Here is a 23,831-nt window from a genome sequence, read left to right as displayed (position 1 = left end):
TTGACTATGTGTCTGGAATGTGCATGTGTGAATGACCAGGTGGCATTCAATTTCCCCTGTGGGGATTAATAAAGTCCATCATCATCATCATCATCATCATCATCATCATCATCATCATCATCATCATCATCATCATCATCATCATAACTTGGCTGCACTGTGCAGACCTTTGCACCAACAGGCACACTACACTACACTACACCACACTGCACTGCACTACACTACACTGCACTGCACTGCACTACACTACACTACACTACAATACACTACACTACACTACACTACACTACACTACACTACACTACACTACACTACACTACACTACACTACACTACACTACACTACACTGCACTGCACTGCACTACACTACACTACACTGCACTGCACTACACTACACTACACTACACTGCACTACACTACACTACACTGCACTACACTACACTACACTGCACTACACTACACTGCACTGCACTGCACTGCACTACACTACACTACACTACACTGCACTGCACTACACTACACTACACTACACTACACTACACTACACTACACTACTGCTACTACCTACACATTTACTGTGGACTTAATTATTTACTCTTTACATTTCTGCAGAATTTGTACACTATAATTAATCTGCATATAATGTCTATATTTATGCATGCGTGTGCTATGATCGAATCTGTCGTGCAATGTGTCATTTGTTTGCATCATGTGTAGCTTATATGCTGCAGGATGCCTTCGTGTCCCTTGGGATCAGTAAAGCTACTCTACTCTGCTCTGCTCTGCTCTACTCTACTCTACAGTACTCTATGCTACAGTACTCTCCTGTACGCTACTCTACTCTCTACTACTCCACTAAGTGCTTCACTAATGGTGCAATGTATCAATCCCATAATGATTGCTACCTATAACATGCCTGTTCGAAGTTAGCAATTAATTTAATTCTGCATATGCTCTGTCATAATATATTACTCTATTTAGTTGGCCTGATGTTTAATTAGGCCTATTGGATAATATGGTGTATGATCTATTCTAGGTGTAGCCTCAAACAGACTTGAATCCACTAGAGGCGTTTCCAAATAGCCTACAGACACAGAGCAAACTTTTATTTCTAATAGGCCTCAATAAACACGATATAGACTGTTCTTACTGTTTAAATGCACAGGGGGATTAGTAAAAACAGAGGAGCTATTACATTATATCTACCCCATTAGGTACAGTAGAATAACTGGGGTATAAACTGTAGGTAAACTGTAGGCCTATAGTAAGTTCCAATGTTGTAAATTGACCTGCGTCACTTCTATTTTAGTCTACACCTCTGTGAAACTCATTCAGATACATATCTGCATAGGCATTCATGTCGATCTGTGATGAATGCACTGCGCTCTCGAGGATTGCAAATACCGGTAGTAATAATCACATGTGATGACACGTCACAACCCGGAACAGGTGAAATCGAACGGAATACGGTCTCAGCTGCGCGTCCGTGACCGTGCCGATTTCAAGTTGATAAGTAGGCCTAAATAATAGCTTTTTCAAGTGGACTTGACAGTTTAAGCGGTACCCTAAGTATTTTGCTTACAATGACCTGAGATTTCCAATTGTTGAAGTTGAGCTATACGGATCACTTCGGATGATGTTTGTCTTCTCTCTGAAGTTCATTAGAGAAGCGCCCGAGACTGCCGCGCCTATCCATGGGCCTAACTAGAACTACGCATAGGCTACAGTCGGAACAATCTGTATTTTGATTTCTTTAACGAAGGTTACATGGGCTAATTTACTGCCCCTTAATCTATGCATTGGATTCAGCGTGTTTACCTGTGTGTAAATGGACGCTGTGAAAATCCATGATGGATCTCTCGTCAACTAGGCCCTAGCGAATTGAGATAGAACAGTGAAAGCTCATCAGACAATAGACTCATCAGACTCGTCAGATATTGTTGTCCCTGGCCGATCATGTAGGCTAGGCTAGGCTGGCTATAGACACATTAACAGACGACGATGACAGTCTGACATGTTCAACCAGAGAGGCTACCACTTGTCATGCGTCATTGTCCGCGCAACTTTACTTGGAAGCCAGGCTACGTACGCGGACAGTGCTCATAAACCTGTGGTGCATACCAGAAAGCAATTTTAAGTCACTCTGTATGTAGGCTAAGCTTGAGCAAGAACTTTGCAAAGGGCCCTGGATTTGTTTTGATTGAATAATGAGGCCGAATGAACTCTATTATTAACAGACTTGCTTACAATTCACTCTCGGTAAGCTTGTCACTTCACCACCCTTTTGAATCAGACAGGCAGATTATGCAATCAGGAAACAATCATGTTTTACAGTAGGCTATAATTCTGAGAGAAATGCCTATACAGTTTAAACTGACCTTTTATTACATAGTAATGATTATGTAAATAAACATGTAGGCTATGGTGAAACTGTTGGGTCTGGCTTGAAACTGAATACACCATGCCATGCCGTGATTCTGCCCTGAGTCCGAGTATCTTGAAAAGTGTTCCAAATAAAATGTAAACATGATGATGATGAATATTATTATTATTACATACATCTAAATGGTATGCAAGTGGGCACCAACTGAATAATATCATATTTCAGAACTGGTGTAATTTTCTCTTCAAGATGATATGCCATTTAAGGGACTAAATGTAGTGGTCCCCTCCCAAAATCAATTCAGGTTACTAATTTTCTTATGTCTAGTGATGTGAACATCAGCTATTGAATTGGGAAAATTGCATTCTGTGTATTATCTCAAATATAATATCAGCTGTTTTAAGCGTGTGATGTGCTGTTATAGAGCAGGGAAATAGTGCTCTGCCAACCAGCATTAAAAATATTTCTTTGGTGTGTGTGTGAGTGATGCTCGTTTACCTCTTAATATCTGTGATCATTTTCTTTCTTTCTTTCTTTCTTGTGTGCAGCGTTAGGATGGATGACGCCCCAGAGGGTGGAGGTGGTGTGGGTACTAATCAGACAGGCAGATCATATTCATCTTCTGCGTCAATGAAGAATGAGGAGCCCCTTACTGAGGGACAGCAGGGTTTCAGCACCTACCACGCAGAGTGAGTTCACCAAAACACGCGCGCACACACACGCAGACACACACACACACACACACACACACACACACACACACACACACACACACACACACACACAAACTCTCACACACTCACACACACACACACACACACACACACACACACACACACACACACACACACACACACACACACACACACACACGGTAGCTTAGGACAGGACAGGGCCTCTTTCATGAACATTGAGTTACAGTAAACATCCCCACACATGCAGCAACAGCAGACAGACTTTCTTTTATCTCGTTTCATCTGATTCAATAGTATGGTGTTCTCAGTATGGTGTCCTCAGGTTTGCAAACATTGAACAGTGCAGAACATCTTTCTTCAGCCTCAGACCACCATTCTAAAGGGCAGATTATAGTTCAGCAACGGCGCCTGATGGTCCTGGTTGTTAACCACTGTTGATGTTATAGATCTGCGCCTGAGGTCTCATGTCGTTAGCCACATTTGGCTACATAACTACAAAGCTACAGTACAGTAGTCAGACTGCAGGTTTTGTGCCGCGAGTGCTAAACGGATGTATTGTTTGTTTGTTACTTACTAATTCATCTTTCACCTTCCAAGTTATTCAACTGGACACGCACCACACGGAAGAGCGTGGTGTATCTGAACTACTACTTACTTACTAATTCCGTCATTGTAGCTTAATTTATTTACACACACTAGAAAGAAGGCGTTTGTATTTCACAGAATATTGACAGTTTGGTTCTCGTAAACTACCGGAGAACTGTGCTGCCACGAAAACAAGAAAGTAGCGAGACGACCAATCACAGCGCCTTTTCTCTGCAACCTTCGCAATGAGGTGGTGTATGTCACAAAACTGAAAATGTAGGTGACACTCTGTGTTCTGTGTGGTAAAGTCAGCCTGAATATTCTGTGCCTATGGCCCACTCTGGGCTCCACCCACTACCTCAGAGGTCAGAGGATTGGAGCTGGATCAGAAATGGCAGTGACAGTGACAATATATTCCAAATGACCGTTTACCCATCCAGTTGGGCAATTTGAGTAATTATAATGAGCTATTGTACATTTCGCCTGTCTTTCCCACTGCAAAGGCATACGTATGCTAGCCTGGGATCCACATGTGTTCTGCCCCGATTGGAAATAATGTTGGCAGTGTAGCAGCAGATGATATGATGGTGTAGTAACATATTTATCTTCCACACACCATGCTCTTCCGTCTTGTTGGTGCGTCTCTGAAGTAATCAAGTTGGGAATAGATCACACTCAATTTTTCTTCTTTCTTTTTCTTTTATTTTCATTTATACATCGCAGGATGTAACAATATACGTTCTGGAAGTATTATCTACAGTCAATGTCCCCAAAAGGCATGAATGGGGATTTTGAACTAACTTTTTTTATGTAACTGCCATCTTCTCTACACTGCATGTCTAGCTGTTTTTGATGTTTTTTTTTTTCTCCATCGTTGACATGGGATACTATTGTTGGTTGATATGTCTTTTATACTCCAGCAGGTGGTGGAGTGAGTGCTCCACTTAGGTGTTGTTTCCACGCAGCAGGATATTTCTTTTAGCTGGGTATTATTTTCTCCTGTTTAGGTGTAAATGCAACATGTGGATAAAAATAAATCCACCATTGTAACAAATGCGTTTCAGCCCCTAAATAGGATATTTTTAAAGCCTGCTTTTTAAATCTGAATTTTAAATATCTGCTACGTGGAAATAGTCTACTTGCCATGAGAGGGGACCCGGAAATGTTTGGTACCCCAAAGTTTTTTGATGGAAATGTATAGTATAGGTCCCCAGTACATAGAAACTGCCGGATGCTACTTTGTAAATGTTGAGCAATTTTTTTTATTAGCATAATTAGCATAAATTTGCATAATCGCCTTTATGGCCTTATTAAAGGATCAGTTTGACCAATGTACGCAACCTTGGTGTGGTTTTGGGGGTTTTGGAGGATGCTTAAGTCATTTGTGACATTTATAAATGCCTATCAGATTCAGAATTCCTTTTAGTGTCAAGGGTAGACATATTTAATGCCTTGATGAGCTGATTTTAGCAACGTTTTTGGGTAATTTACATACCATAAACCTGACCTATTTCAATTATTTCTACCCATGGCCCTACTATATGAAGTAGATGAGCTATATCTATTGCCAAACACATAGAATTAACCCTCCTGTTATCCTTGGGGTCTATTTGACCCCAATCAATGTTTAACGTCTGAAAAATACGTTAAGTACATAGTTCTTTTGCTTCATATTTGATGACTTTTCCTAAATAGATGGGGTAAATGTGACGAAAGGGAAATTTCCACAAAAATATTTTTCTTAAAGGTGTGGTTGCAGGTTGACCAAAATTCTTAGATAGAATGCGATTATGACATCACGTTGGGGGCTCCCCCTGGGTTTTACTAGATTCTGTATTGTCTCTGAATAGGGAAGGTTGCAAATAAATAATTAAATAAACCATATTTATTTAGCCTTTTATATTTATGCTGACCAAAATCATTGTAATTTTGAAGGGGGTAGCTAAGATAGGGCCTATGTAGATGTCGGGTAGGCTATTATTTGAAGAGTCTTGCGTTGAGATGACAACCTCAACCTCACCGTTGCCGATATGCTGCCCCTACTTCATATTCAAAATCAGGGCCGGTTATAAGCATAGGCCGGCTAGGCGGTCGCCTAGAGCGCAATGTGAAGAAGGAGCGCCGAAATGGCGCTCTCCGATGCGTAATTTTGCGATATGGAGTTTTTTTTTTTATGAAGTCGCAATCAACAAAGCGTGGCGAAAGCGCTCCTCACGGCAAAGCGCCCCTCAGCCAATAGTAATATCGCTTTCAACTGTCTCTGGGAAGTCTGTGAACCAATAAACAGACAGTCCTGAGAAAGGGGGCGGGACGAGTGACAGCGTGCGATCTATTTTGAATTTAGAGACTCATTCGAGAGACAGAGGGCAAGCGCGAACAGCAATGCTGCTCTGCTGGGTGGAGAATTGTTATGTTCTCATTAAAGGTAGAGTAGGAGATCTTTGAAAAACGGTTCCTGTGAGCTATATTTTTGAAAATACACAGCCCGCCTCTCCCTTCAGCCCTCCCCTCAAAGCCACGCCTTCAAAACACATGAACGCGCATGCAGTCTGTCAAGTGTTCGGATTATCCCGGGAACCCACGAGAGCTCACGAGGCGGGGCTAGAACTAGAAGCCACGCCAAGCTAACTTCCAGCCATGGCACTGTCTCCGGCTACGGTAAGAATGTTCAACATCACAATAAACGCACAGGCCGTCATGGTTGCCATTTCAAGAAATATTGATGACAGTAGATGTATACTAGATTAGTTATTGAACTTGACTTGATACATGTTACTTATCTCATTCTAACTTCCTAACACTGATGACAGATGCTATACCGTCATCCCTATACAGTAGCCAGTAGCTGCAGTACTGACATGGATTTATTTTGACAGATGTGTACAGCAATATACATTTTACTATTGTATTTATATATACCCGACACCACAATCCGTAGTGTTTTAGGCAAGGACGTCAGTTATGTACGAATCTTACGGGGATATTTCACTTGGGTTGCCGCACGCGCAGACACAGGAACAGAGGGAGTAAAGAAAAACAACCGAACTGATCAACGCTAATTAAAATGTTTTGGCTGACGATATTTTCATATGCTTTAGACCTTCCACGACCACGACGAGAGCTCCAGCTTTCCTGGCCCATCACAATCATAACGACCTAACAGCCCAGTAGGACCGATGGCCAGAGATGGAGGAGGAGGAAGATAGACGCAGCAGAGGTCGGGGATATTGATTAGGAAGACTCCAACGCCCTGCTAACTGTAAGGATGTACATTCATCCCACAATAACATATGTCCTGCTGTATTCCTCCAGATGTGTAAGTATTGTATGGATGTTATCACACAGATGTGCTCTATATCGCAACACGAGTAGGCTACACGAGTACACCTGTTGTGATAACACCCATTACAATATTTCTACTCCTATGAGTACTAGTGTGATATGACATGGTTGTAGGTACACAACACCAGTGGTAGTTCAAGTACATCCATAAAAGCCCATCTACTTCATACATCTGTGTGCCCCTGGCACAACACCAGTTTGTAAGAAATTGACTGCAAAACGTTGTATGCATACAATTGGCACATCTTTATTTATATACACAATAATGATTGCTTATGTCCATATTGGTCTTATTGTCAATAGAGTTATTTAGTCCCCATCATCAAATAGAAAATGCACTACATAAAATGTATTTATTGCTTTGCAGGCCTTGATTCAATCATTGAATTTGAAGCAATCCCATCGGTTACTGCAGCGTGCCCTGACCCGTGACCCCAGTTTGATGTTCGGCCTGGCACATGACATCTGGTCCTCAGTCACAGCCCAGTAGCACAACCAACCTGGTGCCTCTGCGCAATCTGTAAGGAGATGCCCATGAACATTGAAAGGAAATGCTGTGGTGTTCTCAGTTTTGATGGAAGACTTTGGGCTGATGTAGGACTAGGTGAGAGAAACGGACTCTTCAGGCATGCAGCCTACAGACAGTATGGGGCACTTGAACAGGGTTGACGTTGTAATACACAGTACAATACCCAGGATTAGCCAGGGTTACCCTGCTCCACTAGAGAAATATAAAAGGTTTATACAGAGTACGGTATAAAACACACAAACCGGCAGTGTGCAGAGTTTATTGTTCATTATCTGTAGGAGCATTAATCTGTACATTTATACATCTCACCTTTTTTGTTTGGAACCATGTTTGTCTTGTTACCTTTGTTTTTTTTTTAATACATAGAAAATAAATGCAACCTGTCAAATAATCTTCTGATTGTAGTCTTGTGGAATATATAAATTATGTAACCATGCATTTTCAGTCAGAGAATGAATAAAAAAAAGCCACACAGTCAAATTGTGTCCACCAATATTTACTGTCATTGAAATGTATGGACAATTTAAACAATGTATTACACATGACACTAGATACATTACTTTATACTATATTTACAGTTGTCATTACCACACAAAAACTCTGGGAAGGTGGGTAAGTGCAGCAACTGTGAAGGGCCTAGTCTGAGGTTGGAGGCGTCTGTGCTGTAAAAAGATAAACAGAATTAGAAATCACATATCTGACAGTAGCTCCAGTGACATTTTAAATGTAAGTAACCTGGGTTGTTGGGGCAGGGACACCAAAAATAACTCCTTTATCTGGGCTCACCTGGTTGTGAGTGTCTGCCGTCAGCCATCCCTCTTGGGGCAGAAAGTCTTCTGCACAGGACGGTGCCCTGAAGGTTGACGTTCACAGTATGCAGCCTTCATGTCCTGGAACTTTTATTGTGCAATTTTCCATATCTGAAACAAGCAATGTGTTATACTATATTAGGGCTTCATTACATCAAATTACACAGCAGGGTTTTACAGGGTGTTGGCTACAGTCCCAGGAGCAAAGTGGAGTTGTGTGCCTTGCTCAAGTGCACTTCAGCTGTGGATGGAGATGTAGGTAGGGAGAGGTAAGGATGGGATTTTAACCTGCTTCTCTCTGTGATCTTAGGACCACCTCTCACCATCAGGTGATGGCTGCTACCTCAAATTTCACTCATGGCCCAAGTTATGATCTGTAAATCAGCATTGTTTTTACCTTACAAAAATAAATGTAAATGCATTCAGCACCATGGGGGGCTGTGAAGACCTTTGAGTATATTTGCAGAACTACATACTGAATTGAGCCATCCGCCTTTCTCTTGGTTGGTGTGTTGAGATGGTGACTGCAGTCCAGGCTTCTTGGATCGGAGAAGAGCTGTAGCTTTTACTGGCATAAGTATGTGGTTGTGGAAGGACCCTGTCTGCGGTTGACCTGAGGGAAAAAAGAGCACAAATTGCATATTAGCACAGAGCCCATGCTAAGACCATAGACAGATAAGTCATCTGGCACAATCTGCATGCAACCAACAGAACCTAGAAAGAGACAGATTAGCAGCAATACACAAAGGGGACAAGTACACAAAAAACATGCAAAGTGTTCTGATTAGGTGCATGGAGGTAGTCTGTGTTGATTCCAGCAACCTCAAAGACTGAAAAGTGTCCCAGTGTATTGAATTGAAACCTATAGCGCGTGTGCGCGCACACATAGGAATATGATAATTTAGTGTATCAATTACAACTACAGGATCTGTTCATATGCTTTTGTCAGATAGAACCATTGTTTCTCAAAGGCAGATCATTCCAAAAGGGATAGTAGTATCTGCAACTGGACGAAACTACACCCACAAACATGAAAAACATTTTAACAACTCAAAGGCAGCCTTGATGTGAGAGTGAACCTGATGAAGCAATAGCGAAACGCATTGTTCAGCAAATAAACTGCCAGTGTGTGGTGATTCATCCTTCATTTACTTGGCAGCCTTGATATGTTGTGATACAGGAGCAAGGAACAGCTATGGAAAACACCACAACATTGGAATGGACAAAGCAGAACATTTCTATATAACCATGGTAAAAACAAATAATGTACCGGCATCTCCATGTGATCATTCAGTGTAGCCATCACAATAAAGATCTGCTGTGTAGCCGTCATGGTCATTAGGTGGTATTTATCAAATGCAAAACTACTGTCTTCTCAAAAACGACATCAGCGAGTTAACAACATTAGTTCTACACCCACAATCATGTTACATTTGAAAACCCAAAGGCAATCTATTTTGCAACGCTGGAGTGGTGAACAGGTTGTGCTTGTACAGTATTACCATCGTCATACAACAGAGACGTACATACCCAAAGCAAAACATGCAAACGATATATTTTTGTAAACCACTAGAAAGACATGGGCTTTGCTGGTCAAAGTAATGTGTGAGTAAACATGGTAGGTTACTTACTTATTACGGGGTGAATCCGTATTTAGTTACTGAACGCGGGTGGAGAAGGGGAATTGAGAACAGGTGCTTCCATCCTCCCAGCTGGTTTGTCGCTCGTTCGCACAACTAGATTCTAGTAGCAGAACACACAAGAGTAACCGTCTGAGTTACACAGAGCAATTCTGAAAACGTGTTTATGCGCACAGAATAAATGCCACAGGGGGAAAAAAACACCAAAAATAACGCGATTAAGGTAGCAGCTATGTTAAGCAAGGTAGCAGCTAGATATGTTGGAACTTGAGCTAATCCTCTGACCCCTCTCAATGGATAGGCCTACTTGCTTAAAAAAAAGACACCACTGTGTCCTAAACCAATTCACAAAATATTATACAGACAAATATATTACCTCACCTCTCGATTAGAAATGTGGTCACCAAAGCCTATGTTTGAAGCCGCTGCCGTAGCCGACATCTGTGTCCAAGAGTGTCAGGTCCCATTTCCAATTGTCAGCCCGTGTTGGAATCTGGTCTTGCGAGTCCAATGACTATAATCCAAGGGACTATGTTATCCTGACATGGTTAGTCCAGTGTAACAAAAGCCAAAGTTCTTCCTGTAGCTCTGCAAAAGCCAGCAAAGTTTCCAAGTAGCTCAGCCTGCTGCTAACTCTCGTTACCTTGCTAGCCGAGTGATGATGAGACTCGTCGCGTGTGCATGAATGATGGGGGCGGGGTCGGTCAAGTTCACGAGTCGGTGAACGCGCAGGGAGGAGGGGTGAGTGCTGGTGGTTGATGGACGTGTCAGAAACCAATAGAAGTGATGATGAGTATTACTTCTATTGGTTGCCGTTTTCTTCTGACTAGAGAAGGGTCCGGCTGCGTCCTGGAGCACAGGGGGCGTGTATTTAGAGGGGCGTGTATTTAGAGGGGCGTGTATTTAGAGCAGCCCTGATTGGTCCGATTCACGACGACGTCTGACGTCACGTGAAGAATGAAATATATAATGCCTACCGGCGGTAGACGTTAACTTTAGCAGTTGGTGGCTAATGTTAGCTTAGCCTACTTAGTCAAACCGGGCTTTATGTTCCTCAGGCTTTATGTTCCTCACTCTATTGTAAGCCCTAACATTATAAGTTGCAATGAGAGGAACTTCCTATAATGTTAGGGCTTACAATAGAGTTTTGGTACCGTTTTCTCTGCTCTTATCGGTATCCAGATACATTCAATACATTTAACTGCTCCTTTGGGAATTTCGCGGCATTTTTGAAAATTATGCTCTGAGGGCAGCTTTACCGCATATCGGTAACGATATGACACATTAACTCGCTGCTCTGAGGGCGTCTTTATTGTCTACATGGTAATGCTCAGCAGCGCATGTAACCCTGCTCTTAGGTCACATTTTCTGCAGGTTCAGGGCATATTTGATGCACACATGTACCGGTAATTCTGCTCTTAGAGCACATTACAGAGCGACCATGTAACAAACACTCTGTTCTGAGAGCAGCTTCGCAGCACATAGATAGCGTTTTGTTTCCTTGGAAACGGACGCGGTTTATGTGTTACGCAGACGCTATTTGACTCGGTTTTGCACTATTATGGATGTATTTCTAATCTTGACATGATAATGGACAATCTACACGAATTTCATAATGTGTTTTTATGTGATATGGGAGTAAATGTGTTTACATCCCGTCTGGGATTTGTTAAACTAGCTGGCCCGCTAGTTAGCTAGCAAGTGCTAGGTCTCTATACTACATCATGTGTCAAAAGTGGAAAGATTTGCCGACACTCTAGGCTGTGGATATAAAACTGGTCTGTGAATGTTTTCAAAATGTTTTGCTTTGACAAATTGCTGATATTAAACATCCAAATCCTGGTGTTTCTTTGTTTATGATTGGGCCATTGAGACAGATCGATTCTAATATCTATTACTTACTTGCTAGCTAACTAGCGGACTAGCTAACAAATCCCAGACGGGCGTAATGTTAACACATTTTACTCCCATGTTACATAAAAACGCATTTTGAAACTCGCACAGATTGTCCATTAGAATGTCAAGATTAGAAATGCATGCATAATAATGCAAAACCGAGTCAAATGACATACATTTATCGCTTCGTCAGTCTGTCTGGCTTCATCTCCGTTCCGTTTCCAAGGAAACAAAACGCTATCTTTAGAAAAGTAACCCCGCACTTAAAGTAGGCTACCTTCGGATTGGTAGATGCTAGGGAAATACCGTTTTCAATTTTGGAGAGCTGAGGTTCTCAGCTTTTAAACAAGACCCATGGTGTGTCTTTAGGTCTAATTAAAAAATATTATGTGTCAGATCGAAAAAATGAAGTTTTGAATGGGTTTCAATGGTTCCAAGTCAGGGGTAGTCCACCAGCAGCGGTCGTCGTGAATCGGACCAATCAGGGCTGCCTTAAATACACGCCCCTCTAAATACACGCCCCTCTAAATACACGCCCCCTGTGCTCCAGGACGCAGTCGGACTCTATTGTCTGACTACGCCCTCTACACTGGACCAAAAGATTTCGTTTTTTTTCCAAACACTCTATTTTAATGGGTGCTATGGCGTCATGAGGGGTTTTTCAGATGATATGGTAAAACATGTTCCAGAAAAACATCTCCTACCCCACCTTTAAACCAGTCATTGCATGATGCAGGAGTTGCAGAGGGTGTTTTGAAAGTATGTGGTTTAATCAGCAACCGTTTTTGGTAATGTAAAGCCTAATAGTTATGAGGCTACTGTTTGGAATTAGAGGGAAAAAGAGCTTTGCTTTTGATCTGAGAAATCGCTAGTTAGCATGCTAACATTAGCCAAGTATGCCAAGCAATGAAATCCAGTAAAGTAGCTGATAGTAGCCTACTCACTAACACCCACCTGACATCATAATACTTGCTTAGGTTGACCAGCAATGTAAAGTAAGACTGGTGCCATGTTTAAAACAAGTTTAGCTGCCATATCTCCTTCCATCCACTTGAATGAATTACCTGCTTGTTGTAAGCTTAAAAAAACATTGTTTCCAGACCAGAATGACATATAGGCCTACATTAATCATGTAAGAGAACCATGCACAGCATGTTTTCATGCTGAGTGATGTAGTATTGCAGACAAGTGAGGCTATTTACTATATTTTGTATATTATGAAATTCAAAAGCGTGACAGCTTTTCTCCCTTTCTCTCACCCTGTCCCTCCAGTTCAAACACACAGTCTCCTACTCACAAATGCACCACTATTTCCAGTACAGAAATGAAATTGGTTTGGAATCATAGACAGCACAAATGTGTAGCTTATTAAAATTGTTATGCTGCCATGCTTTGTGATGCTGTAGGTAGTGTAGATAGGCTATCAATGCAGACCTCCTTGGTAGGCCTATTGTCTACACATGCATTTGACATGCAAATGTAGGCCTACTGTACCACTCTCCTGGCATTTCAATTCCATTTTACAATTCAAACACATTGATAACCTCCCTCTCATCTGGGGTTGGGGGCACCACCACCATTACATCCAAGACACCACACAGTGAAGGTACTTTCATGCGACTCAATCTGATGTGTTGGTCGGCTGTCCAAAAGAACCAGAAATCCATTTGATGCAAAACAGTTATTGTTCTTGATGCTATTTAGTTAAGCTTACTACCGGTATTACTCTTGTGTTCTGTAAGGTATAAAAAAAGGGGGGGGTGGGGGGCGCCAGAACTCAAACTCGCCTAGGGCGCCAAATAAGCCAGAACCGGCCCTGTTCAAAATATATAGGCCGTCTGACACAAATGATAGGCTTCTTTGTATTTCTAACTCGAATACAAATACTCACCCTTGGCGATATAGCCTACTGAAAAACCAAGTGGTAGACAGTAGATCAAATGCTACAATGAATATCTGGTGTAGCCTGTCCCAGGGTAGAGCGCCCCATCTGGTGAGTTGCAACTGAAACAAGAACACTTCGAAGAAGATAGGCCTAAGTGTTTCCATTATCACTTAAAATGAAAACTATGTGCAGTAAATTTTAGTCGGTCTGTTGTTTCAAAGCACTTCTGTTACGACACATGTAACGGCCAGGGCCGTTGGGTGGGGATTAAAGCGAGTTGAGCCTCGCGCATTGAATCACACACACCTGCTGGTGCAAACAGCCATGTAGGCCTATATTTCAAAATACATAAATGTATTAATTGTATGCTATGATGAGTTAAACACATGGCCTATGAATCATATTAACTTACATTTTACTGCGTTAATTTTCATTTATTTATTTGCAGTGATAATCGATCGCGCTGTGTTGCCACTTGCCCCCGGATGGGCTGCGTCTGGAGCTCATGTTATGAGCTGCTGCTGCATTTAAGATTTAAATTTTAGACAGCAAGGAAGTGCTGCAACTGCAAGACAGTTAGAGTCGAATATACTTTATTTGTCATGCAAGCATGAAATGTATCTGTTCAGACACATTTCCTTGACCTGCCTTGGCCATCGCGACTGATGTGTTGGTTGCGCATCCGATGTGATGGTTACAAAGCCATTGTACCGTAGGGTAGCTATGGAGGCGCCGTCTGTGAATAACTGTTTGTGTATTGGGGAAATAAAACCGTATCGCTGGCTAGTCACTTGGTGAAGAGCAAAGCGCATTTTAGATGCGTCCCAGCAGCAGTCTGTCCGTCCGTCCGTCTGACACGCGTTCTTCAAATTGTTCCCGCCTGTGTTCACAAGGTGGACTATTTGACCCGGATTACGCATCTGATTGCATTGTGAGACAAGCGAGTGCAATGCAAGTGCTTGTACATTGAAGAAGAAGCCGTGATAACGCGCCAGTTGCCCATTTGGCCCGGATTACGCAGTTGATTGCATTGTGAGACAAGTGCAGAGCGAGTGCAATGCAAGTGCTCCTACATTGAAGAAGAAACAGTGATAACGCGCAGTTGCCTGTAGCCAGGACAACTGAAGGGGGCATTCAGTTTTCGGCATTATTTTGCGTTCGGGCCGTGGGAGGCAACTTCGTTTCGTTTTCACCAACACCGCTGTGAAGTGTGTGTCACTATGTTCACGGGCTTTTGTCTATGATAGTGTCACTCAACTATTTAGTTTGTCAGAAACTCGCGGCAATGACGGTGCTCCAACTACAAGTAGACAAATGCGCCATTCGACATAGCCTACGGCGTGTTAGTGTTAGCCTATGTTGTTCTCGGACATATTGCAAGGGAGTTCAATTGACTCGTTTTCTGCTGATGGCCCTGTGGACCGCACATGTGCTTGCCGTGGCGCTCAGAGAGATTGCTTTGCAGTCGTTTAAATTAGGTAAACTCTGGCACTCTTACAATGAAGCTGACTGCTTTGACGGCTGGCATTGAACCAGAGCGCACGATTCACCCAAATGGTTTTCTTTAGCCTATTTTTTATTTGTCGATGTTTACATTCTTTCTTACATGCACATGACGCTGAAATGGCGTGATAGGCCCACTAAAGGCTGATGAATAGGCTACTAACAATGTCTGGTCACAGCATGGTGCGCGCTGTGATGCGCACGCAAAACATTCAGTTATCTGAGTGTAGACTAGACCTATCTGACTGCAAACTATAGCCTACAGTAAAACAAAAAAGCGCGTTACAGATTTTTTTTTTACCAATACACAACACGTTATTCACATTCGGCGCTCATACGGTCTATAATCTCTTTATAATCGTTACATCGGAGACGGTTGTGGTTGAGGTTTGAGGTTGTCATCTCAGCGCAAGACTCTTAAAAGAATAGCCTACCTGACATCTACCTAGGCTCTATCTTAGCTAACCCTTAGCTAACAATGATTTTGGTCAGCCTAAGTATAAAAGGCTAAATAAATATGGTTTATTTAATTATTTATTTGCAACCTTCCCCATTCAGAGACAATACAGAATCTAGTAAAACCCAGGTGGAGCCCCCAACGTGACGTCATAATCGCATTCTATCTAAGAATTTTGGTCAACCTGCAACCACACCTTTAAATGCTGTACGCATTTTGGGTACATCCGTGTTCCTTGGGGTCAATTTGACCCCACATTGTGTTAGGTGTATAAAACATAAATGGAACATCCATATTTTCCAAATATTTGTTCTAGTCTGTTTAAATAATGTGAAATACATGAAAATAAGCGATTTATTAGCTATGTTTTTATTTATTTTTTATTTTTTTTAGAACATTTTGCTCTATTTAGGGCCCTGAACACTAACAATTCTAATGATGTGGGCAAAGGCCAAAACTAATTAAAGGCAAACTTTTGGGTGATGGTTGCTACAACAGCAATAGAATGTTGACACAATCCACCAACTGCATCCTATTATATAAGCACTTATGGCACCACAATGTATGCGTTGTGCATTGTGCATTAACTGATCATTTGGGCTGCCTCTTGTAGTATAACCATCCACACAACTATGGTAGATGAATAGGCTACTGTGACTCCAATCACGAAAAAAACTTGGATGACAGTGCACCGGGGTGACAAGACAGCTTTGGTTCAAAAACAAACACAGTACCATGCTATGAATCATTTTCACAGAGGGAATGTCAGCTAGTGCCCTTAGGATCAACATGTACAGAATGCATGAGATCCACATGAGGCCACCTCACCTGTCAGATGTTAATCATCAGGCAAATGTCATAGGAACAACATACCATAAAATAAGTCGCAAAATCACCTCAGGCCAAGTATGTGGGAGGAACATACCGCATAAGTGGCATGTGTTTCCTGTATTTCAGGAGACTGACTGATAAGGCCATGAATGAAGAGAAACCAGTTCCTGAAGAGAGACTGTTTTGACCCTCATGTAGATGAACATGGCAAATGAGAGAAAGGAGTAGTACTTCATCCAATATACACTACCAATCAAAAGTTTTAGAACAGTACACTTTCCCAACTATACTTTTTACTGACAATTTCAGTTCTATTTCAAATTCAGTGAATTACATGTGCCATTGACCTCTGAAAAAGTAGAGTAGATAGAGTAGTATCATTTATTAATCCCGAGGGAAATTAAGGTGTCCAGTCCAGCATATATACATAAATACAGAAAAAAACACAGACATTACACACATCATTGCACATGTACAGTATATTCACCATACAGAGCACACACTTACATTTAACCAAAGTCAGATCTCTCTCTCTCTCTCTCTCTCTCTCTCTCTCTCTCTCTCTCTCTCTCTCTCTCTCTCTCTCTCTCTCTCTCTCTCTCTCTCTCCAACAAAATGAACAATTGAAAAAAAAGTCAGCATGGAAAGAATTAATGGACAATACATTACACCATATACACCCAAACATGTTCCATGGGAACTACATAAACCTTTTCTTCATTATGTGCATACTACTTCAAGCATAGTTGAAATCCTATGATGTTCCTATGATCCAATGATATTCTATGTCTCCAAAAGGTCTTTTGATTGACAATGTATCTCTGCTGATACCAAACTAATACACGTATGTTATACAGTCTTAAACATTCAAGCAAAGCTGATTTTGAATAGCCTATACTCTTTCTGTATGTTTGGGAATATGTTTATTTTTTCCGGGGTCAAACTTACCATGAATAGATAATAACTGATAGGCCTAATGCAGGTCAAGTGCCATTCAAAATGTCCAAAGCCACTGTACAGAAAAAATAATCACAATAGAGAAAAAGCAAATTAAACTAAGATAATAAAATAGCAATAAACAAAGTAATAATAGTAATACAATTTCTTAGAGCATACATTACAAATTTTATTGGAACAACATGTGTCAAGGGTGCAATTATGGCAAATTGTTCTCTATCAAATAGGTGCTAGCCAGCATCCGTAACTATTACACTGTATAGCAGCTTCTCTACGGAGCCATCATCATCATCATTGTCACTGTCTTCATCTGTTATAGTCTCTTCTTCACCATCATCCCCTTGATTATTGGAACCTTTTGTTATTGGGTGGGTATATTGCAACACATAAGGATGAGGTGAGGATAGCTGAGAAAAACACCAATACGCTGGACAATGGTAGACTTGTTGCCTTTCCTTAGGGATCCATTTTCATCAATGATTGAAGACTGTAGACAACTTTTCTCTGGGTTCATGCCATCAGCTGAGCAAACCATGCATATATGATCTTTCTGACGACTTTAAACCCTCTTGTCTTTACTTTCATCATCACAACTTTATTTGAGGTGGTTGCATGAAATCCCACCAGGGAATGAAGAAGAAAACAACGTGTTCATGTCTTTGTCCAATTTCCACTGCATCTTGCAGATTGACCTTTTCATCTGCCACCTGCCCACTGATAATATGGTGGAGGGTTGTGGAGTCTGTAGTGAGTGGGTGAGCGTTTTCTCATAACATTCACAATTTGAGCCCAGTCTTGTCAGCATCCAACTTCCATTGTCCCTCCCCATCCTCTTTGTGTATCTTGGGCTTCATTGTTTTATCCAGTGTTTCTGTATACATCTCACTCAGTGACTGGGACAAATGGGAACTACAGATTACACATGACTGAGTCCACACAGAAAACCTGATCAGAGGTTGTTGAGATACCTTTTATCTCCAACTCCGTTATCTCGCCTTATGCATGTCTGGTCTCCATGTGAAGAGTTCAGATGCAAAACCCCCTAAGTGCCTTTTCAGAAAATAATTTTAATTCATTTTTATTTAATATAAAGCTCTCAAAATTGCATATTTTTTATTTTATTTATGTAATATAACTATTTATATGTATTATCAAGTACATGAATGTAAACCAAACCAACAACAGGGTTCTCTAAAAATATAAAAGTGTAAAAATATAGAAGTGCAGGTCTTCAGACATGGAGTTAGGAGGTTTTGCATCTGAACTCTTCATATCTGCACTCAGTGTTGTCGCACCATATGAGTGACGTTAAACATCATTCCAGCAAGAAAATCCTACATGGCAGCATCAGGGATATGCTGCATTTCAAACAGGTGTGATCCAACTTGCATAAAGGTGATGACCAGAAGCATCTGGTAGCATCTGTTGAAGACAATGTATTTGAATGAGCCAATTCTGTGAGCTATGAATGCTGGGGTGATAAAGCAATCTGTCCATAGACGGTCCGTGAGCCGGTCCATTTAAGATTGAGGTAATACCTCCATATGCAGCCACTATGAGCTCCTCCAGGCCAGTTGACCTAATGAGCTAATGCATGACATGAGGGTCTGCATCATCCCAGGTCTCAGTATGACTGATGACCATTGTTGTGGATCACGGCATTTGATCTGACAATCATGTACAGCTGCATTTCAAAAGTATGTCACTGTACCTCATGCCAAGGTTCTTAAGTGAGTGTCTAGGTATAAAATGGTACTAATAACTGTATGTCCTTGCTGACTTGAAATGTCCTGAGTTTACTGAGTAGGTGAAGGTGTTGCTGTGCTTTTTTAAAATATTGAGTCCACGTGCTGTGAGAAAGACAGGGAGCTGTCCATTTCGGTGCCTAGGTACCTAAAAACGTCCACTTACTCCACTGTATGCCCTTGGATGGAGAGTGGCTGGAACAGAGTTGATGTCTTGTCTCTGCCCCGGCTCCTTTGTCTTTGAGACATTCAGCTCAAAGGAAAGTTCTACAAAAGTTTCGCTCAGGTTGCAGTTTGAGCATCAGGATCAGACATATGTTCCACTAAGGCAATGTCATGAGCACATTTAAAAAGTGTCATAGCTTCCCTATGACACACAATGTAGTTTGTGTACACACAGAGAGAAGAGGATTGGTGATAAAACACAACCTTGAGGAAGTCCAGAGTTCAAGGCGATTTTTGAAGACACGCCATTGAAAAATACCTGCTTGTGGTCTGTCCAGAAGAAAACACTGGGTAAGTGCTGGGTGGATCTGAAGGTTGTAGAGCTGCTGGAGGAGTGTGTCAATATGCACAGTGTTGAATGCAACAGGATCCTGGTGTGTGGGTTTATTGAGTCCAGTTTCCTGGCTACTCTGTCCAGAAGTAAGAGGCTTGGATTCTCCACACCACAGCATTCCCTGTAGGCGAACTGGTTTGGGTCCAGCTGGTCTGATACCATACAGGAAAGAAGGCCACACTCTCTCCAATACACTTGCACAGCACAGATGTTAATGCCACTGGTCTGTAGTCCTGGATATCTTTAGCAGTTGACTTCCATTGGTCAGGGGCACAGCCAGAGTCCAGGAGATGCTGAAAAAGCCTGGTGAGAATACCACTTAGCTGGATGGAGCATTCTGTCAACATTCTCCCACCCTGTCTGGACCAGTGGCCTTGACTATACGCAGTATGGAGGTCAATAGCTGCATTGGCTTACACATCTCTCAAGCAGACATTGTTTTGAATATTGGAACCCTGCTGTTGGTGGTCAAACATTTCATTTTCCTACCTGGCTATGACCTGACTCTGACTTTCGTTTTTGTACATTATGAGATGTAGAGGTAGGCTATACAATTTGTGACATGTTGCGGAGGTTGATGCTGCACCACGTTTGGCAGTAATACTCAACAAGGTCTTGTAAAGAGCTGTGTCACCAGACTCTTTGCTGTTTTTTAATATGATAGCTATACCAGTGGGTCCAGTTATTTAAAAGTCGTCATCTTTGCCATGGCAGTTAGCAAAGTGATATTTCTTCCCCATTTAAAATTCAATCAAATGACATAAAATAGTGCCCCACCCCCCTCCAATAAAATAAAATACCTAACTGAAGTTAGCACAAACCACACATATGATTGCATAAAGTAAAGTCCTGAAAATAAGAACCTCACTCACTTTCCACATATGCTGTACTACAGCACCTCAAGTCTCTACCTTAATTCTGTGTCTTTAGCAATATATGTAAGTTAGCTCATGTACTTCATATAGCAGGGCCATGGGTAGAAATAATTGAAATAGGTAAGGTTTATGGTATGTAAATTACCAAAAATGTTGCTAAAATCAGCTCATCAAGGCATAAAATGTGTCTACCCTTGACACTAAGAGGAATGTTGAATCTGATAGGCATTTATAAATGTCACAAATGACTTCAGCATCCCCCAAAACCACACCAAGATTGAGTAGATTGGTCAAACTGATCCTTTAATAAGGCCATAAAGGCGATTATGCAAATGTATGCTAATTATGCTAATTTAAAAAAATGCTCAACATTTACAAAGTAGCATCCGGCAGTTTCTATGTACTGGGGACCTATACTATACATTTCCATCAAAAAACTTTGGGGTACCAAACATTTCCGGGTTCACTATAGGGCCCTATGGACTGGCAAGTAGACTAAAATGGAAGGCCAAAACCAATGTAACCAGGAGAAAACAGAGAAAACATCCACATATAAAAATATCCTGCTATGTGGAAACAGGTCCTTAATGAACAGCGTAGCAACACGTGACAAGGAGGTTGTTGCATTAAAAAGTTCAGGAAGTAGACAGAAACTGTTACACCGAATGTGTTCCAATACGCAACCTTGCTTCCTCCACTTGTGCTTGTGGCCTCATACCAGGAAGTAATATGCCATGATGATATCACTGACAACAGCATTATATTTCAATATCTTGCAAAAGCTCAATTGTAAAGTCTTTTTCTCTTTTGCAATTGGGATGGTGAATAAAAAACAGTCCCCCAAAAGTGGTTGTGGCTATAGACAGCTGGGAAGCTTTATTGCTTTTTCCATGGAGGAGGGGCCAGGAGGCGGGGTGAGGCCCCAAGCACAAGTGGAGGAAGCAAGGTCGCATATTGGAGCTTAATCACTGATGAAGGCTCTTGCAGTAACATATTTAACCACTAGATGCCACTATTTAGCCTCATAGGAATGTGTCCTCAGTGCTTATGCATGCAGGGATGCAGTTGGGTTTTTTTTATTGGAGTTATCCAGTTGCTAAGGCAGTTGCTCTAAATATAAAGTGCTCTGGTAAATACTGGTATACTGTACTTTATAGAGCTGGACAATACCTTTCCAACAGCATAGAAGCACCCTGTGTTGTCACTTGCAACATTATGAAAGGAAAACAAATGTATGCTGTCCTCCCTCAACAGTTTTAAACCTTTCTGGTCTTTGTTTCCCCTAATATCCGGGCAAATATCACACCAAATTCGTTTTGTGTGTTTTTATAGTGTTTTTGGGATTGTATGGGGTGGGTGTCTTGTTTGTGTTCTAAATTGTCTGCTGATATGTCATGACTTTTTATGTATGTTAGGACATTTCAAACAATATGTAAACAAACCCAGGCCCTCATTAACTGGCCAGTATCTCAAAACAGACTCAATGAAAAATTGGCAAGCATAATGTAAGCAATACAAGTGAATGTTGAAATTGTCCGTTTTTTTGTGGCAATTCACAGGGCTGGTTTAAGCAGGGATGCAGCAGGTATATGTAGGCTGCAAACCTGTCTCAGGTACGGGTAGTTAGGAGTTTGGGTATTGGTAGGTAATTCATTATACCGTATAATCAGGCCAGCCGACAGGGGGGGGGGACAAAGGGGTATGTTGTCTCGGGCCCAGTGAGATAGGGGGCCCAGAATTGGGTCCCCCTTACATTGTATGCATTGGGTAGGGTGCCCTTTCAGATGACTTTGTCCTGGGTCCAGTAAAAGCTGTCAGCGGCCCTGCGTATAATGTAGATACCCTTAAAGGGTTAAAGGTGCACTGTGTAAGATTTTTTGTAGTTAATTTCCGGAATTAATGCTGCCCATTCACAAAATAATGTTACACTTTTCATTAACTTACCACCACCGCCAAGTTCTAAGTATTCATTATGACTGGGAAAATTGCACGTTTCATACATGAAAAGGGTGATCTTCTCCATGGTCCGCCATTTTGAATTTCCAGAATAGAAATGTTCAGCTGCAAAACGTACTGTACTTTGGAAGCTAGTAAATATTGGTTTATTATTAAGTAAATATTCATGAAAAGATCAAATTTGGCATTATGCAGCATGGTTTCAATGAGCAGCATAGTTGCAGTACCCATTCTGGCCACATCCTACATAGTGCACCTTTAATGTTGATTTCCTGTGGGCTTGGGAGGGAGGTGTTGGTAGACTGCTCAGCTGAGTGCACCACTCTCCTCCTTCAGGACCAGTTGCTTATATGTAGTGGCTCAAGGGATTCAGCAGGTGTGTTTTTGGTTTTGCATCTTGTCTCAGTATTGGCAGGGCATGCATCTAGGAATTGACAATATTGACATAATCTCACAAGATCAGTTTTGTTTGATGTACACACTCTGCATGTTGATGAGGGAGGTGTTTACCGTTCTCCTTAACCTCAGGACCCGTAGTGTCTATCGACCCTGCAGTGCAATGCACTATACTGCCCTACAATTTCAGAACGCAGTATAATTCGAAATGGCAAACTGAGAAAAAAGGCTTTAAAGTTTCCTTTCTGGCCACGGAACTGTAAAGTGGTGATGGCACTTCCATATAATACTTTTTTATGGTGGAAATGTATGCACACAAGAAAAAAACCAAAAAAAAACAACATTCTCATTACTTTTTAGCTGAAAAATCATTATACTGCGTTCTGTCGTGGTATTATTGTCTACACCAAAACCACGGTGTCAATGGAGAAGTGCAGTATATTGCGCGATATACTGCGTTCTGTTGTAGTACGTCGTAGCCTCCGAAAACCAAAAAGCGCAGTATAATCGTTTTTTATCGTTTTTTTTCTGAAACGGGACCAAGTTGGACCAAACATTTTTAACACAAGAAAAAGAAGGTATTTTAAAGTTAATTTCCGGTCTAAACCCATTTTCGACCATTTTCAAGATACTGCGTTCTGAAATTGTAGGGCAGTATGGTGAACATTAATGATATAGGTCATTCATTTAGAATCTAGATTTCCTTATAGTGTTGTTGATTTCCTGCAGGCTGAGGGGGAGGTGTTGGTGGAGACTGGACAGCTTATGAGGGTACGACCAGTTGTTCC

At 41.5% G+C, this 23,831-nt stretch overlaps 2 protein-coding genes and 2 long non-coding RNA genes across 6 annotated transcripts in view; 2 read left to right on the top strand and 2 right to left on the bottom strand.

Moving 5' to 3' along the window:
- Positions 1 to 23,831, bottom strand: part of LOC134443149 (NACHT, LRR and PYD domains-containing protein 12-like) — a 343,863-nt gene that overhangs the window by 151,775 nt on the left and 168,257 nt on the right. The window lies entirely within an intron of this gene.
- Positions 2,939 to 23,831, top strand: part of LOC134443148 (NACHT, LRR and PYD domains-containing protein 12-like) — an 80,704-nt gene continuing 59,811 nt past the window's right edge. For both annotated transcript variants that reach the window (XM_063193054.1, XM_063193053.1), the window contains exon 1: positions 2,939 to 3,072. In XM_063193054.1, coding sequence (XP_063049124.1) covers positions 2,939 to 3,072 — 134 coding nt within the window. The remainder of the gene's footprint in view (positions 3,073 to 23,831) is intronic.
- LOC134443175 (uncharacterized) lies at positions 6,282 to 7,473 on the top strand. The gene is made up of 3 exons (XR_010033591.1): positions 6,282 to 6,321; positions 6,762 to 6,922; positions 7,373 to 7,473. It is a non-coding gene; the product is annotated as an uncharacterized LOC134443175 (long non-coding RNA).
- LOC134443170 (uncharacterized) lies at positions 8,063 to 10,639 on the bottom strand. Of its 2 annotated transcripts, none has more exons than XR_010033585.1 (5): positions 10,360 to 10,639; positions 9,975 to 10,086; positions 8,820 to 8,956; positions 8,321 to 8,454; positions 8,063 to 8,196 (listed from the first exon to the last, which is right to left on the bottom strand). It is a non-coding gene; the product is annotated as an uncharacterized LOC134443170 (long non-coding RNA). The 2 variants fall into 2 exon arrangements; XR_010033584.1 differs by having other exon boundaries at positions 8,069 to 8,196; positions 10,365 to 10,638.

Source organism: Engraulis encrasicolus, unplaced genomic scaffold (assembly GCF_034702125.1).
Source record: "Engraulis encrasicolus isolate BLACKSEA-1 unplaced genomic scaffold, IST_EnEncr_1.0 scaffold_28_np1212, whole genome shotgun sequence".
Taxonomy (NCBI): domain Eukaryota; kingdom Metazoa; phylum Chordata; class Actinopteri; order Clupeiformes; family Engraulidae; genus Engraulis; species Engraulis encrasicolus.
Note: the sequence above shows the minus strand (reverse complement) of the source record. Positions and strands in the feature narration are given on the sequence as shown.